At 41.8% G+C, this 16,154-nt stretch overlaps 3 protein-coding genes across 3 annotated transcripts; 1 reads left to right on the top strand and 2 right to left on the bottom strand.

The window, feature by feature from the left end:
• Positions 1-236: 236 nt before the first annotated feature.
• On the bottom strand, positions 237-6,418 carry LOC137901998 (b(0,+)-type amino acid transporter 1-like). Its single transcript, XM_068746074.1, has 12 exons — positions 6,296-6,418; positions 5,798-5,945; positions 5,389-5,631; positions 4,814-4,939; positions 4,599-4,698; positions 3,126-3,170; positions 2,482-2,605; positions 2,175-2,278; positions 1,820-1,916; positions 1,484-1,633; positions 981-1,155; positions 237-606 (listed from the first exon to the last, which is right to left on the bottom strand). The coding sequence occupies exons 1-12, from the start codon at positions 6,416-6,418 to the stop codon at positions 545-547; spliced, it is 1,497 nt and encodes a 498-aa protein (XP_068602175.1). The 3' UTR covers positions 237-544.
• Positions 6,419-9,326: 2,908 nt separating this feature from the next.
• Positions 9,327-11,941, top strand: nudt19 (nudix (nucleoside diphosphate linked moiety X)-type motif 19). Its single transcript, XM_068741878.1, has 3 exons — positions 9,327-10,117; positions 10,423-10,627; positions 11,133-11,941. Exons 1-3 carry the CDS (start codon positions 9,344-9,346, stop codon positions 11,345-11,347), a joined length of 1,194 nt encoding a protein of 397 aa, XP_068597979.1. The 5' UTR covers positions 9,327-9,343; the 3' UTR covers positions 11,348-11,941.
• A 2,501-nt stretch (positions 11,942-14,442) lies between these two features.
• On the bottom strand, positions 14,443-15,183 carry si:ch73-167i17.6 (regulator of G-protein signaling 9-binding protein). The gene has a single exon (XM_068742300.1). It carries the CDS (start codon positions 15,181-15,183, stop codon positions 14,443-14,445), a length of 741 nt encoding a protein of 246 aa, XP_068598401.1.
• Positions 15,184-16,154: the final 971 nt, after the last annotated feature.

The raw sequence follows: 16,154 nt of genomic DNA, 5'->3' as shown, positions 1-16,154 counted from the left end.
TAGCTTAGCATAGCATGTTTAAAAGTATGAATGTCAAATATAAAGATCCCTTCTCCAGTTCTTATACATACTAGTGACCATTGCATACTTGGCCAGAGGCCAAGAGCATGTTTGCACATAACCAAAGAAATGTCTTAGAAATTGAGTTTTAAGAACATCTTTTTTAAGAAGCTTTTATTGTCACATACAATCATATATTGTACAATCAAACGTCATATAATTACACACAAAGAGTGTCACGAAATTAGTTCTCTGCATTGACCCATTTCTGAGGAGCCATTAGCACCCCGGATCTTGTTCAAAGATAAAACAGCACATAGACCTGGGAGACTGGGGCTCAAACCTTCCATTCAGCAGTTGACTCTCTTACCAACTAGCCTACAGCGCCCCCTCCATTCTTGGAATGCCCAGTACTTGGGAATAGTAAAATTATTGTATGCCAGCCTTGATTGAAAAAGGTGGTCAAATTTCTCATCTAAGTTCGTAAGGACATTCTTCTTTCACAAGCAGCAGGCGTTCACCTGCTTGTCGATGCTGTCTTTTCTTATTCGGTTTTCTCAGGTGGAACGACTTCCATCAGCAGCTGCAGATGCATGGTGATAGGTCCTATACCGGCGTGAAAGGTCACAGAAAAAGGACTCTTTATTTGTCATATATGTAGGCACGCTTAGTACACACACAATACAATATATTTTTCACCCGACTATGGGACCCCTTAACAAGCCACACACATGCATATACAGTATGTAGGGCCAGCATAACATATGTGAAGTGGGGATAAGGTGAGGACGCCGCCATGTCCGGCATGTGCAGAGTAGTTGGGACTTGGTGCCTTGGTCAAGATCACTTCAGCAATACTTTACTGTCCCCAGTTTTGAGAAAGTAATTCTGCCTTTTATTTGATTCCGATGAAGTTAAAGAGGAATATGTCAATGATAAATAATTTCAGGTCCTGAATTAAGAATAGAGAGTAAACTTACTCATGAGTCTGAGTGCCCACTTGACTTTTCGGTAGATGAAAAAGTAGTAGAAGATAAGTCCACTCAAGATGAAGATAGTGCAGTAGAGGTACTCCAAGGCTGGTTCATAAATGATGGGAGCCACAACCAAGTAGCAGGAGACCAGGACCATTAGGGCTGGTATGACAATCGGAACCTTCAAGCACCACAAACATTTTACATCAATCCAGAGTTCAGTATTTATGTGTACTTTAATCCTGTGATCATAATGGCAAATTGATGAATGAATGAATATATTTATTAGATAGAATGTTAGAGTACAAGTAAAGATTCCTTAAGTAATGTCATTATCACAGGTATACTGTATTACCATTAAAACAAAACATGGTCTGTAGCAAAGTGGGTACTTTATAAACTGCCCCTGTACCCAATAAACAAAGAGTATCGGCCTACAAAAAAAATACAATTAAATACATTTCTAAAGAGAGAAAAGAAACAGAAAACTCATCAGTTGTAAGCATTACCTTTACTGGTCTATGGAGCTCCTTCCTGGTGAATCGCATGACTATTAGAGCCAGCGCTGTAAGACCATTAAACATCCACTGGGCAAAGCTGAAGTAGTTTATAAGTGTGTTGATGTCTGCTGGCATAATGTAGCACAGAGACAAAAAACCCTGAAAAAAAACATCTAGTTAAGAATTCTCTCCATTTATATCTGGGTACATTATTTATTTATTTCTCAAGAAAATATTTGTATACATTTTAAAGAGTTATGTGAACTCAGCAAACGGCATGATATATAAATGTAAAGTAAAGTAAAAACTATATATCAGATAAATCATTGAACATGCAAAACTCACATTTAACATTAGAGCAGGAGATGGAGTGTAGCGTTTTGGGCTAATGTAGGACAAGATTTTCAGCATGTGACCCTCTCTGCCCGCCACATAGACCAATCTGTCAGAAATGAAAAATACAAGTACGGGCACTTTTTCTTTGTCGCTACATACTCTTCTATATTTTCTTGTATTCTATCTCTTTGTTTGTGTCCAAGCAAGTCTTTCCAGCCATAAGACAAATTATTCTCATCTTCAATATTTAAAAAATAATTTAGCTTTCTCTCTCAGTCAAAGAAATATGCACATTTGTATTTCTGACAAATGGAAAAAAAAATTGTTTAGCTTCTATGTTAATGACAAAATGTGACAATTTTACCTGCCAGCAGTGAAACAGCTTCCATTGGCAGCGCCAAATGTCGAGAAGACAACAAATAAAGGAACAATCCAGGACAGAGGGTGAAGAACTCTGTCTCCAAAAGTCTAAGGAGGCACAAACAAAGCCAAACGAAAGACAATGGAGTAAAAGAATGCTGAGGTATTACTGATATTTAGTCTAAATTTCTTGAGAATGAAGAGAAAATAAAATATTGACTGGATCATGTTTTGCCATTTTTATCGATTGATGAAATTCTTCATTTTCAAACCACATTACCAACTACTTCCAAAATTCCATGTCTTCTTACCACAGCAACAGCTGGGGAAACCAGCACTTCAGTCACGGTCATAACAGTGAAGTAAGCAACGTTAACCATCACATAGCACACAGATACCAAGGGGATCGCAATCAGGATGGCCAGTGGCAAGTTCCTGAGGACCAATAACAGGTGAATAAGATATTCCATTTTCAAGGTTTTATACTGAAGAAATTTAAGGAAAACTTTGCTCTTTTTTATAAATTTAAGCTAAATCCATCCATTTTCTCATAGCCACTCATCAGCCTTGCGGGTCAAGGGTCTGCTGGAGCTTATTCCAGCTTGTTGTGGGCAAGAGGCAGGGTAAACCCTGGATGAGACACCAGCTCAAGACAAACCATGCCCGCTCGCACTCACACATACGGACAATTAGGTGTGACCAATTTCCCTTCGCTGCTTCGCTGCTGTTTTTGGAGGTGGGAGGAAGCTAGAGGACCCAGAGAACATGCAAAGTCTGCACAAAAAGGAATTAAACCTAGTACCTTCTTGCTGTGAGGCAACCACGCTACCCACTGTGCCGCTTGAGCTAAATCGGGCATTCAAATATCAAAAAGTAAAAATGCACTTTGTCATGTTTGTTTTTCTGATGTTTTTAAAGATCTATTAAAAATGACAGATGGGTACTGCTGTCTTACCTGTAAGGATTTTTTAGCTCCTCTGTGATACAATTCAGCTGATCCCTGAGAAAATTGGATAAGAAGTTACATTTGTCTGCCCTAATACAATCATGAACCCACAATTACACAATTTAATTCAACATTTTTGCACAGCAAAGACCATAATTCTTGATCGCACTCCTCTACATGCACCACAATGAAATCATGCAAGAACTCAGCGACCTAGGTAAACATCTGTTTTTTTCAACATTGCCATCTAACGGATAATATTAACCCTTTAGTTTCAGTCATTACATGGTATTTTGCTATTGTCGTTCACATTTAATTATCTTTTCTTCTAATTGAACTTATTGATACAAAGGTCTATAGCATGGCATGAACTGCCAAGATACAATCACATGAAGAAAAAAAAAAGAAAGTCCATCAGTAACCTGAAGCCTCCTTCCCATTCCCATGAAAAAGAAATGACAAGAAAGGAGACTACGCCTCCGCTTTGATCATGCTCATTAAAAAGGATCATAACACAAGAAGAAATGAGGTTACTAGGCAACTATCTATGTTTTCAAACAGGTTACCATGACATAGAACACGGTATTGTGTTGATGAAATCCAAAACTATGTAAGCAAAGGCTAGAATAAATTTATAATAGTGTCACATAGAGATAAGGTGCTTCATCTGGTCAGTCTATTAACACATAGTACCGGTAGGTCAAAACTGACTCAGTTATTTCATAAGTGCAATTGTAAACTCGACATTGAAAAAAGCCAAAAATATGTTTGGAAACAAGAGCACCTTCTCCACAAACCTCAATACAACACATATATGCATATGCAAATGAGGTCCAGAGCAGAGTCTGGTAAACCCTGGTTGATATTAACCTTTAACTTTCAATATAAACAAAACGCCGACACAATGCATCCCATTTCTTTAAGAACTTTGCAAGATGATGTCATTGGAAAGAAGTTTGGAGAAGTCAGTCCACCATTATGCTGCTCACAGGAGGACTCTATGGCTCACGAAGCTGCGTCAGCATGCAGTGTTCTCTGTTTTCAATCTAACATTTTATTACAGCTCATCAAATGTTAACTGACATTTTATAACATGCGCAATCAATGATCACTGGTTTTGTGACATTTTTCAGTATCAGGGGGGGGGCTGGCACCACTCACTGGGATCCTCTGCGGTGCCATGATTCTGCAATCAAGTATCATGATATCCAGCATAAAAAAGACACAAGTAGATGAAGGGTTGGGCAAGATCACAATGATCATTTCCTTTCATAATACCAGTCGTGCAGCTTAACAATGTGCATCTCACTGCAATGCTTTAGAGAGAATCATGGTTAATTTTAAGATGTGTTTATAGCTGGGGGGCTTTTAAGGTGATAGAAGTCGGATCTGACCATTTCAGAAAATACGACAAAAAACTATTTTTAGGAATGTTGCCTTCTTCAGCATTGAAAATAAATTAAACTGAAGAATAACTCTTACCATCCATCATAAGCCCACAGTCCATTGTAAAACGCCAGTCCAATGGCTCCAACAGACAATGATGGGCTATCAAATGCATTGGAGAAATTTTCTGTTTTCCCTGCAAAGAATTCTTTTTAAAGACCTCATAAACATAATTGTTGTCATCCATCACTTTATCAGAGGACAAAAACATGAGGCAGGGTTGTTTGTATATTGAAGTTGCTGAGACCCACCTTGAGCTAACATAACGATGCCACCTCCCATTATCACAGCTATGATGAAAAGTTTGGCCATAGTGAAGAAGTTCTGAACAAAGTTAGCCAGTTTGACACTGAAACAGTTGACTCCAACGATCAAAACTGAGAAGACACCATAAATATTGTAAATATTAAAAATCATATATATTATATACAATTAAGGCATATCAGTATAACAATATTAAAATGTTCTACTTCTTCTGAGATGACAGTCGAGTAATTTCAACATTAAAAAACAGTATAGCTGTAAAAGACCCTTCGCTGTGTCTTCTTTTTGTCAAAGAGGGGACTATTTAGAACTTGTGATTTTCATTAGAAAGCCAGCTTAATTTTTTTCACTTGGTTTTACTTTGACTGAAAAATCATCTGGACTGGAGTTGAACAGGACCAATCCATCCAACCACATCACGTACCTGTACCTCCTGAAATTTTCTCACTTTTTTTTTTACCACAAAACACCAAACAGAAACACGGCAAGAATAATTAATCTCACCCTAATGGGATGATTTTAGGAAATTTAACCACATATACGGACTTTACGTGAAACTTACCTATAACTGCTGCTGCCAGACACTTGGTGACAACAAGAGGAGGAGTACAGCCAGGATAGAAAGGAGTGGAAGCATATTTTGCACAGCTCAATGTGATAATGGCTAAGCTAGAGGGTTTCAGTACTATGACCATAGTCCAGGTGTAAAGGTAGGCTATGATGGAGCCAAACGCCTCCAGCAAATATGAGTATATTCCTCCAGATTTAGTGATCATGGTGCCAAGCTCAGCAAAACAGAGTGCGCCTGCGGATCAATGCATACACAAACAGACATTGTAACATGAAAACAACAACAAAAACAACCAATTCATTGCCTCTGATATCAATATCAAGCAAAGTTCTGGTCGGATTTTTATGGTATAATCAAAAACTTTCTGCTGTATTTTTTTGTTTAGTTGCCATTTTGTTACCCAGCATGGCTAACATCCCACAGGCAGCCCAGATGATGAGACAGGGTCCAACCGCTCCAGTGTACAGCAGAACCGACGAAGGGGAAATGAAGATGCCGGACCCAATCATTGTCCCCACAATCAGGGAGACGCCACTAAACAGACCAACCTGAGAACGCAGACGACAAGAACAAGAAAATAAAAATTATAATATAAAAATTGAGTAAACCTTTCTGACAGAACTAGCTGACTGGAAATGTCCCTTGTAATTCTTGTGCTTTTATGTCTATATGTTTTAAAGCACCCTTGGATTTCGGCTGTGATATTGTGGACGCCAACCAGGTGAGTGCTTGACTTACTTGCATCAGGTTGCCAACTCTAGGTGTTAATATTGCTCATGCTAGAGGAATAGCCCTCAATAAGACAATAGTCTATAAAATCACTGTCTGGTGTCCTTGTTATTCTATGTAAATTATATATAATTCCATGTTTTCAACCACTTTCTCTCTTAAAACTCACATCCCTTTGAAGTACGGTGGCCTTGGCATTCTGTTCGCCTTTAGTCTGGCAGTCCATGATGTATGTGGTGGAGCCATTATGAGACTCCTTCCTCTTCCCGATGATGTCGTCATCCATTTCCATCTGATGGAACACCAAAACCTTTTTGACAACAATTCCATGAATGTTCACAAATGTTGTCCAAACTAAGATACATTGACAGAAATCCTCCCAACAGTGAAATTTCTGCCAACATCAAGGATTAAGTGAAATCCCCACCAAACACATTTACATTGTTAATCCTGTGTATTTACTGATTATATTCACAGATCCACAGATTGAGTTTCACTTTAACATGTGTCAAAGTGTGGCTTTCACTTGTAGACAGAAATATATCGATATCATGATTTATTCTTGTTGAGAGATTTCATCTCGCCTGGTGAGAAGCAGTTAAATGTATATATTCTGGTTCAGGGAGGATTTTCTCTTTACCTTAAAAGGGCCACTGTAAAATCAAAGAAATTCTGGACTTTGTACAAACAACTTGATGTGTAAAGCTTTTGAGTGCAGCCACTGCAAAGACTCATAAAAATAATTCCTGTCCTATCTTGTTAGGAAATGATGCAGATAATTGGTTTGTTGCAGATTCGTTTTTTTGTCACGCAATTGGAAAGCTATAATTGTAGTGATTTATCTTTTCCACACATTCGACTCATGTTGTCATGGACACTGTTGGAGCTTCCTGCTTGTTCCTCTGCCACTCCTTCAACTCTTATCTGGGAGCCAATCAGTTACGAGTCTGCTCATTCTGCCACACATTTGTTGCTTATTTCTGATTTATGTGAACACTTACACCACCCTGTCTGCACTTTGTCTCTGCAAGATTGTCGTTTGAGCTTCAGCTTGCTCAGTATCCTCCATTTGTCTGAGTTTGATTTTCTGGATTTTGTCTCAGCCTTATGTTATTGTGAATGATTAAACCCTCTGGTTTGCCTGAATCCTGTCTCTGCCTTATCATTCTGCTTGTAGGTCTTCCAGCTGCATGACACATTAACATGGAATTCACCAAATGACTTCACTTGTACTTTCACACCTGTATTTCATTTCATCTCTGTTCTCAATGAAAACTGTAAACATGTGTGAAATGTCAAGCTTCATTTGCAGATGAAGAAAGAAATCTTGCAAGATTAATTTACAAGATTCTAACACACAACAGTTCTTATGTTTGTCGTGCCACATTAATATTGTTAGATGCCGTGTACACGACAATCAATAAGAAAAGGTTTAAATAAATGTTTTTTTCTACTTACAGCTGATGAATACTTCAGTGACGCTCAAAAACTTTGAATGAAGCTCTCTGTTGAGAACAGGTACAGTGCTATGAACCCTCAGACAACACTGATCCAGGTTTAACCAGGCAGAGCAGGAATGCCTGATGTAAATGTAGACCTTGGCTCCCACATTCCAGTGGGAGGTTCTTGGATATTCTGAGAATAAAGACAGGAGGCAGGGTGCTTCTACTAAAGTGTTGTTGTAGATGTAATAAAGAATTCAATGGAGAGGAGTCTAGTTTATCAGGAAAATGTCTGATTGTTTCTAACTCCAATGCAGTCTAATTATAATTTCATTTGATTTCAACAAAGTATGTGAATCACCAATTGAAAGGATCAGGTACAAATTACTGACATTGTAACATGAGTAATGTTAATGGAAAAGAGGTGTGTGGAAATCCTGGACATATATTGTTTTACACTTTAATCACTTTATTTGTATTCAGGGTAAGTGCACAGGTATACTAGGAAGATGTTGCAAGAGCTCATATCCTTGTTATAGCAAGATAAATGTTATCTCTTTAATTACTTTCAGAGCAGTTTCAGCTTTGACTATAAAATAAAAAATAAAAAACTTTCTTGTCTCAAGCATTTTCCCACATTTTCCCCAGCTCTTCCTTCAGCCCTTGGCATTTCTCAAGCTTTTCGTGTTCTTTCCTCCTGATGTTGCTATCGCTCGGGATTGCTACAATCAATCAATACTGCTGTCTTCTGATCCATCCACCACCACTATGGCAGGCTGGTTGGTCATCACCAGTTTGTCCATCTGGATCTGGAAACTGGCACAACATATGCAATGCTTGGCAAGATTTGCATGGTGACAACCCCAAAGAATCTTCCACACATTAAATTCTGATCTGGATCCAAATAATATTCCAAATCCAGTGATCAGAAATGTAAAATGAGCAGAACTCGTAGAAAATCGGCTCCTGAGAAAAGCAATACAGTAATGCTCGAGACTTGCAAAATTAGAACAACAAATTTTTGCTGAAACTATGCTGATTGATATTCTGAAGAAAGCCTTCATTAGTAAATCATGTTTTTTTTCTTGTATGACTAGAATCTACAGATTCTTAAATCAGATGTGTTTTGTTTGAGACATTGTATTTTATCTTTTTATAACATATTTTACAGTAAGTATTTTTCTAGAATCTGCCCGTGTGTTTTTGTCTTCTGTGGAAAAGCTGCTGAACACTTGGAATTTCCCTTGGGATTAATAAAGTATTTACCTATCTATTTATCAAACCAACATTAGTACACACCAATGTGATTCTCAGAATCACATTATTAATAGATTGTGAAATTTTCATAGAGACCATTGCCTCTTCATGCAATGATATAATGGGTAACTGAGCAGCCTTGTCGGAGTTTTATGCTCTCCGAAAGCTATACCTACATACGTTTGTATGTACTTTGCAGAAGAAGAAAAAGAAAAAAACATAATGGTGAGTTGGAAAATTCATGAATTAATAAATGTTACTGAAATAACGTTGCGTTGCGTGGACATCCTCATCAATCTCATATACTGTACGTACTATATGTTTTGGAAAAGGCAAAGCAGTGAGACTCGAAGGGGTACACTTTCCCCTATTGCCTGTAGGGGGCGATAGCCGATTGGGTACCAAGTATGACGTCACGTCCGTCAAAACAAACTAATGGAGGGCGCCGTGCCGTGCGGCGAAGCGACCAAGTTCCAGAGTACCGAGTGAAAAAGTCAAAGCCCGCCGGTAGCTTTAGGATGAATACCGCCTTGAAACACTGGAAGGAGGCGGCCACTCTCATTTTAGTCGCGGGACAAAGGCCAGTCTCGGACGGGTTTTCAAGGACGGCGCGGTCGGTCGCTTGCGCGCACCTGGGCAGCAGCCATGGACAGTCACACCTGCCGCACAAGTCCTCTTTTGATTACGACGTTTTAATGCTAAAGCGAAGCAGCAAGAGCGGATTCATGCCCAATGCGTACGTGTTCCCTGGCGGCTTGGTGGACTCCTCGGACTTCTCTAGCGAGTGGCTCGACATCTTTAAGCATGCCAGGAACTCTCCCAATTACGGTTTAGCAAGTGTCAGACAGCCGCTCGACACTCGACCTCCGATCTTCGCCACGGACCGACAGAAGCTGGGCTCTCCCATTCCGGGAGAAGTCGCCTTCCGGATCTGCGCACTGAGGGAGACGTTTGAGGAGTCTGGCGTGCTCCTCGTTGTGCCTAAACCGGGGGAGACGAGCTTCTTCACAGGCACCGATCTGAGGTGTGCCACGAATAACAACGTCAGTGGGCTTTGCAGCAAAGAACTCGTGAAGTGGAGGGCTCTGGTGAACCGGAACCCATCTAACTTCGTCAGGATGTGCAGAGAGTTGGAGGTCGTGCCCAACATCTGGGCTTTACGCGAGTGGAGCAACTGGCTGACCCCGAAGGCCCGACCCGGTTCGAGGAGATATAACACTGCTTTCTTCATCTGCTGCCTTCAGGACGTCCCCGTGTCCCTTCAAGATGGAAAAGAAATAGTTCGTGTTCAGGTGATGAATGACATCAATATATTCATGTGTCAAAAAACGGACTTGTTTAATCAAACTGCTGTAACTAACCGCTTCATAAAATGTGTGACGACTAAAGAAGTTGAAGCAAGAACTCAACGACAAGTTCTAAAGATCAGTGGGTTTGTTACAGATTTGAATTGTTTTCGCTAATCTGGACCGGTTTCAGTTACACTTTATTTCCCACTGATTTCAGTATTCATTATGTTTCATGTGATTTATTCCACACCAAACAAAAGGAAGATGTTCTTATTTAAAATGGCTGCCGTACTTTCTGTGTGTTTCAGTGGTCTGCGCCCTCAGAGGTCCTGCAGAACTTCCACGCAAAGGAGTTCTGGATTGCTCCTCCGCAGTTCTATGAGCTTAGCCGAATGTGCCGTTTGCCTTTGCTGAGTGACCTCCACGAATTCTCCATCCAGCGTGCCCGAGAGGGCTGTGAGCAATGGATGCCTGTCGTCGTGCAGGATGGACAGTTGATGTCACTGTTGCCAGGTACAAACAAGCCAATAAAGAGAGTAGAAAAACTCTTCACTATGTCCCGACATGAATCCTACACATTTAGTTGTCCGCTCTCAAAAAGCTGCGGGAAAATGGCTGTGGAGATCCAGGTTTTCCAAAACGCGTTTATAACATGTTCCTTTGTTGTAATAAACAATGGACACTACTTTTTAAGTAACTCTCATGTACTATATGCCAAAACCACAATTATATTCTGGCACTAAATGACAAATTACATACTACATAATCCCTGGTAAATATTTACAGTGTGAATGTTGGATCGTATTGAAAAAAAATAATGTATGATTGGTTTTGCTTATTTCATGATAACTCTTGAAAGTAGCAAAATACTGAATGATCGACTTTTTAAAGAAACATCAGCCAAAGAGGAAGCCTGAGAGGTACTGAATGAATTTTCAGTGTTGCTACGGTTGTTGTCATTTATCAGTTTTTACTGTCTTAAGTATTCAGTCCGCTATTTCCTCTTGGTTTCCTCCAGGTGACGGGCTCTACCCGCTGAGCACTTCAGAAGAGGCTAAGGAGGATAAAGGCACAGACCTTCAGCAGGAAGATCCTCTGAATTGCGGATTACACCGCATCTTGTTTCTAGATTCATACAATCTAAATATACAGATCACCATCACGCCCAAGCACAACCATCTGGTCCCTGTTGTCGGACCGGCCATCCCACGTGACTTAAGCAGTAAATGCTGACGCATCCTACTAACTGGACAAGCCTAACGGCATTCCATACGTCTGTTTCACGGCAGACATTTTGAGTTTTGAGAAAAAGTATAGGAGCTCCAAAGGGAGCTGTGAAACAGAAGTCTAACTCAGTACTGTCAAAACATCCTTTCCTATCAGCTCAGTTGTGAAAACCAAATCGAGAGGTTAATCGGACAAATAAAAATGAGTTTTATTAATGAGGCTCAGTCCTTACATAAAAATATAATACATTTCAGAGTATAATTTGTATTGTAATTATTCTTTGAAAGCCCTGCTCCCCTCCATGAGGACCTGAGTCTGACTTGAGTCTGACTTTTGCAGTGTATTTGCATTTTTGTGTTTGTGTTTTGATGATTGTTCTCTGACTGCATGTGTCAGTGAAGGAGACGCAGCAGGGCGTTCACCCTTTCTCTTTGGGGTGTCTTCCTTGCTCACAGTCATGTCCTTTATAAAACACTGATGGAGACAAAGACATGCTCTTTGTCAAATGGTTTGTACCCTGTCTGACATTCAGGAATTATTTAATTATTCAATGAATCTATTATTAATCGTGTCTTTCTAATAATGTCTCGAGATGCTTTCCAGAGGTACTTATTGATTCTGGTGTTGACAGTGAAAGCAGAATGCAGTAAATCTAGTGTTACTTTGTCGTGCATAAAATATATATATGTATAAACTTTGTAGCCTGAACATGTACCCGTAGGTCATTCTGTCCTAACGTGATGATCGGGCCAGCGCTTTCACATTTCAAGGACGCTGAGGTTTCTTCATCCGTTCAGCGCGGACCTCGCACCACATCTCCTGCTTCAGGGTGCTGCATGTGTGAGATGGTGGTGACAGAAAGGGTTCGAGTTGAATAACACTGCTCAACCTTCTGTGCTGTTTGTGCCGGAGAGTCCGTTGAGGGTTTCCATGGCAACTTGCAGCCTTGGAGACCCACAATCTTCGTCCAGATGAGGTGGCGATGTAGCAGCCTGTCTCTGCCGAGTGTGTGGCTCGTCTCCCCGTGAACCAGCCTGCATAGTTTATTTGTCTCTGCAGGGCAGAGTGGAGCGAATCGACGACTCTGTCATGCATGAAGTTGAACCGGCTGAACAGAAAGGAACGTTGATGCTGTGGCTATCTCCACTCGCTATTCTTGCCTCCTTCACTTTGATAATTCTAAATCTCTGGATGAGTAATATAAGTCCTCAGTTTGAAGAGGTTCACGGCTCACTCTGAGCAGAGCTTAGTGCCAAATAACAAGGATTATCAAGATGTCAGAAAGACTGCGGTGAATTGAGTGTGCGTGTCGCACACCACTGATTTACACGCATCAATGTCTCGGCAGAAAATACTCTCAGCTCGGAGGGCTCAGTGCTTTTAGGAGTGAACTTAACTTGCCTTTCAGATTTATGTTTTTAGCTACTATTTTCTATTAATATTTCTCTACAGGTTTCTAAAGTCGAGACACTGAGGAGAGACACAGACGGCCTAAAATTAAAGTTAAAACACAATTGGAGACAAAATACATAGTAATTTGCTTAATAAACAGGTAATGTCCCAAATGATAAAAACCTTAGACTGAAACTACAATATTTTAGGCTTGTCCATTTAATAAGTCAATAAATCAAGCCTATGGAAAAATGTAGTTTCACTACAAATCCAATATTCCTACTAGAACAAATTCAGGCGTTTACTCAAGATGAAAGTGATATAAATAAACGGGGTCCTTCTACATCATTAAGTAATATTTGAAAAAGTAAAACACGGCGATCCTGTTACAAACTAGAAGCTGTTGATCCGCTGTAGTGGATTATATCGTCATGGATTTTATGATATTGATTCTTGTTTCACCACCACAGTTTAATAAGTTACTAATATGGTCTAAAATTATTTTCCTAAACTGTCCCACATGAAATCTTGTTAGGAGTTGGCCCAGAACATTTACCCCCCCCCCCCCCCCATCACACAGACACCAGCCTTCCCTGCTCTACAGCCGGGACAACTTCAAAGACTCTTACAACTAAAACCATTAGGGAGTTAAAGCATCGGTGTTAGTCCCCTTTCTATTTTGAACCACACACTGCTTTTACACAGCGATGCTTAAGATAATAATCCTAAACTCTGACACCAGCTGATGCATATATATATATATATATATATATATTGGAAGCTCTGCAGAGACTGCAAACTGATTCAACCTGAAACACTTAGCCTTCATTCCAAGGCAACAGAAATGTGGCGTTGAAGTCAAACATTAAGCGTGTTTTCAATGATGTTTTAAGATTTTATTATAATAAATATACTTATGTATATGTACATTATCTGATGCATTGGTCAAACCTTTCTATTCACATGTTGTACATTCAACTCTGTTTGCAACATACGCAGGCTTACAGTGATGGGGTGTGTTACCAGAAGACTGGGCAGTCTCTTTGGTGTAAAGGCTCTCATGAAGCACGTTGTTAAATGCAAAGACGTATAAGATGCAGGTATTTTACAATCTACTAGAATGGATTAAATCTGTTCTAACAAAAGTGTGGAAAAATATGTGGCTGTAGTCACGGCTCTGTTGGTTTCCATGCAACCTTAGGAATCCCACTTCTGACTCAATGGTCCCCTGCTTGCTTAACTTTGCTGGATTGCGATTCGTAAACTGAAAGCATCAATCAGCAGAACATCAAGGCGAATACTGAGGCTACATTTACGCATGAGCTTTTCCACTAATCCTCTTGGATTACGTGCTGTGTGTTTCATCCTGATGGACAGACACTGTCACGTCATTTCAGGTTGGGTTTTTCCCCCTATTCCAAAAATACCACGACCCCGCCCTCAAAATAGGTTTCTTCACCTGAACCTGCACCCAACATTCATTCTCACGCGTAATGTTCTACATTTCATCTAGCGCAACGTCCTCAGTTCATCCAAACACACGTTTACGTCCCGCACCGATTAATAACTTTGCGCGTGTCCGCAGTTTTCAAGCACCTGCCAACATAAGAGCTCCCTGGCGCAAAATGCGCGCTCTTAACCCACGGTGGCGCTCCCCGTGTGCGGACCCACGGAGGTGTCGCGTTAGGGTGGCTTTTTGGACAGACAGTTCAGGACATGTTGATAACCAAATATCCCAGAACCACAGCGACCGTAACGATGACAAAAAAGACGAGCACGGCGCAGATGGAGGCAAAGCCAGAATCCCCGGCGCCTCCGTCGTCTTCCTCTTTGGGCTCTTCATCGCAGATGGAGATGACGCCCACGGAGGAATTCCCGACGCTCATGTTAGACTTCAGCTCCGCGCCCGCCTCCTGCTTCGCTTCCACGGCCCACGGCGCCACCTGCACCTTCAGCTCCATCTCCTCCATCATCTGGCTCACCTGGGAGATCTCGGCGCGCAGCTCCCGGAGGTCCACCGTATCGATGTTGCTGTCCGCCTCGTACTTCATGTTCTGCACGCTCATGGCCCGTGACGCCACCGTGGTGGTGCTGCCGGTCATCCCCGTCTGGATGAGGTGTCTGGTCGGGACCTTGAGGGGGAAATCCTGGCCCATCTCCAGGGACCTCTTCATGTCCACCTCCAGCAGGTCCATGCTGCTGGAGAACAGCACCCACAGACGCTCGTACTCGGCGCGGTCCTCTTTGCTGGTGCTCTTGTCTTTGAGCAGCGAGGTCAGTTTGGTCCTGTTGGCTGCGGCCAGCTCCTGGGCCTTTTTGCGGGTCTTCTTCAGCTCCTCTCGCAGGTTTTGCGAGTCCGAGGTGCTTCCCATGGCGATGACCAAATGTCTGTAGCAAGCAGTCACTTTGTTCAGCGCGTCCAGCATTGTTTTGCACTCCTCTTTTCCCATAACCGCTGGAAAAAAAAATTAAAAGACAAACAAAAGGCGCTCGGTGAAAAATGTCGAGCTGTGTGTGTGTGTGTGTGCGTGCGTGCGCGCTTCAGCCACTGTCCTTAGTTTCCACGGGAGTCCAGTTCCAGCATTACAAATCCCCTCGACGCGCTGCTCAGAGCAAATTCCTCTCTATCCATGCTCCATCCTGTCCGCAAGCGTGCACATCGAGCGGCTTAGACATTAATGCGTGCGTAAATGGCTTTGGGCTTCCTTTGAGCTTCCCGTCTCCTCTCGAGATCAGCCGGACTCGGAGCGCTTCTCTTCTCTTCCAGGGCGCGGACGCAGGATGCGCGTGGAGACAAGCCAGTCGCCCCCTTTTCGATGAGATTGGGATCCGGATTCAGCTGCAGGTGTACCCCCGCCCGAGGACGCGTCTATTCTGCAGGCGGCAGTAAAAATATAAAATGTTCCCAGATGACGCGCGGCGGCAGAGATGGAGATTTTCATGGCGTCATTACGCACATAGCAGAAAAGGCAAAGAAGCCATTTGTGTTTCGTTCTGCTAACTTTATCTGCGAGGGGGTTGCTGTCCTCCACGCGTGTTACCCAATCGATGTTTAATTAGGTCTACCCGTGAGCGCCCTCTCCGGTCGCATGTGCGCACTGCAGTCAGAAAACAAAGCCGTTCCACAATTCTATTGGTTTGCTCAAATGTGCCTCAGATTTGCACGAGTCCTATCATTGGTCGTTTAGTCCCCGGTGTGGGCGGGGTTTGGGATTTGTCACAAAGGATGCCGAATCACGAAGCCCGTCCGTGTCCAGCCGGTGTTTGTCGTCCCTGCGTGGAGTTCAGCTCCTCTGTGTAGATGGGAGGGAAACAGATGTTGGAGTCAGGCAGTGTATGAATGGATAAAAGAAGATAACCGGACATCAGCAGCTCATACTGTTCCATCATCATGCATTAAGATCAATATCTGGATGTTTGC

This window comes from Brachionichthys hirsutus, chromosome 1, assembly GCF_040956055.1.
Source record: "Brachionichthys hirsutus isolate HB-005 chromosome 1, CSIRO-AGI_Bhir_v1, whole genome shotgun sequence".
In the NCBI taxonomy this organism is placed as follows: Eukaryota; Metazoa; Chordata; class Actinopteri; order Lophiiformes; family Brachionichthyidae; genus Brachionichthys; species Brachionichthys hirsutus.
The sequence above is the reverse complement of the archived record's forward strand: the minus strand, read 5'-3'. Positions and strand labels throughout refer to the sequence as shown.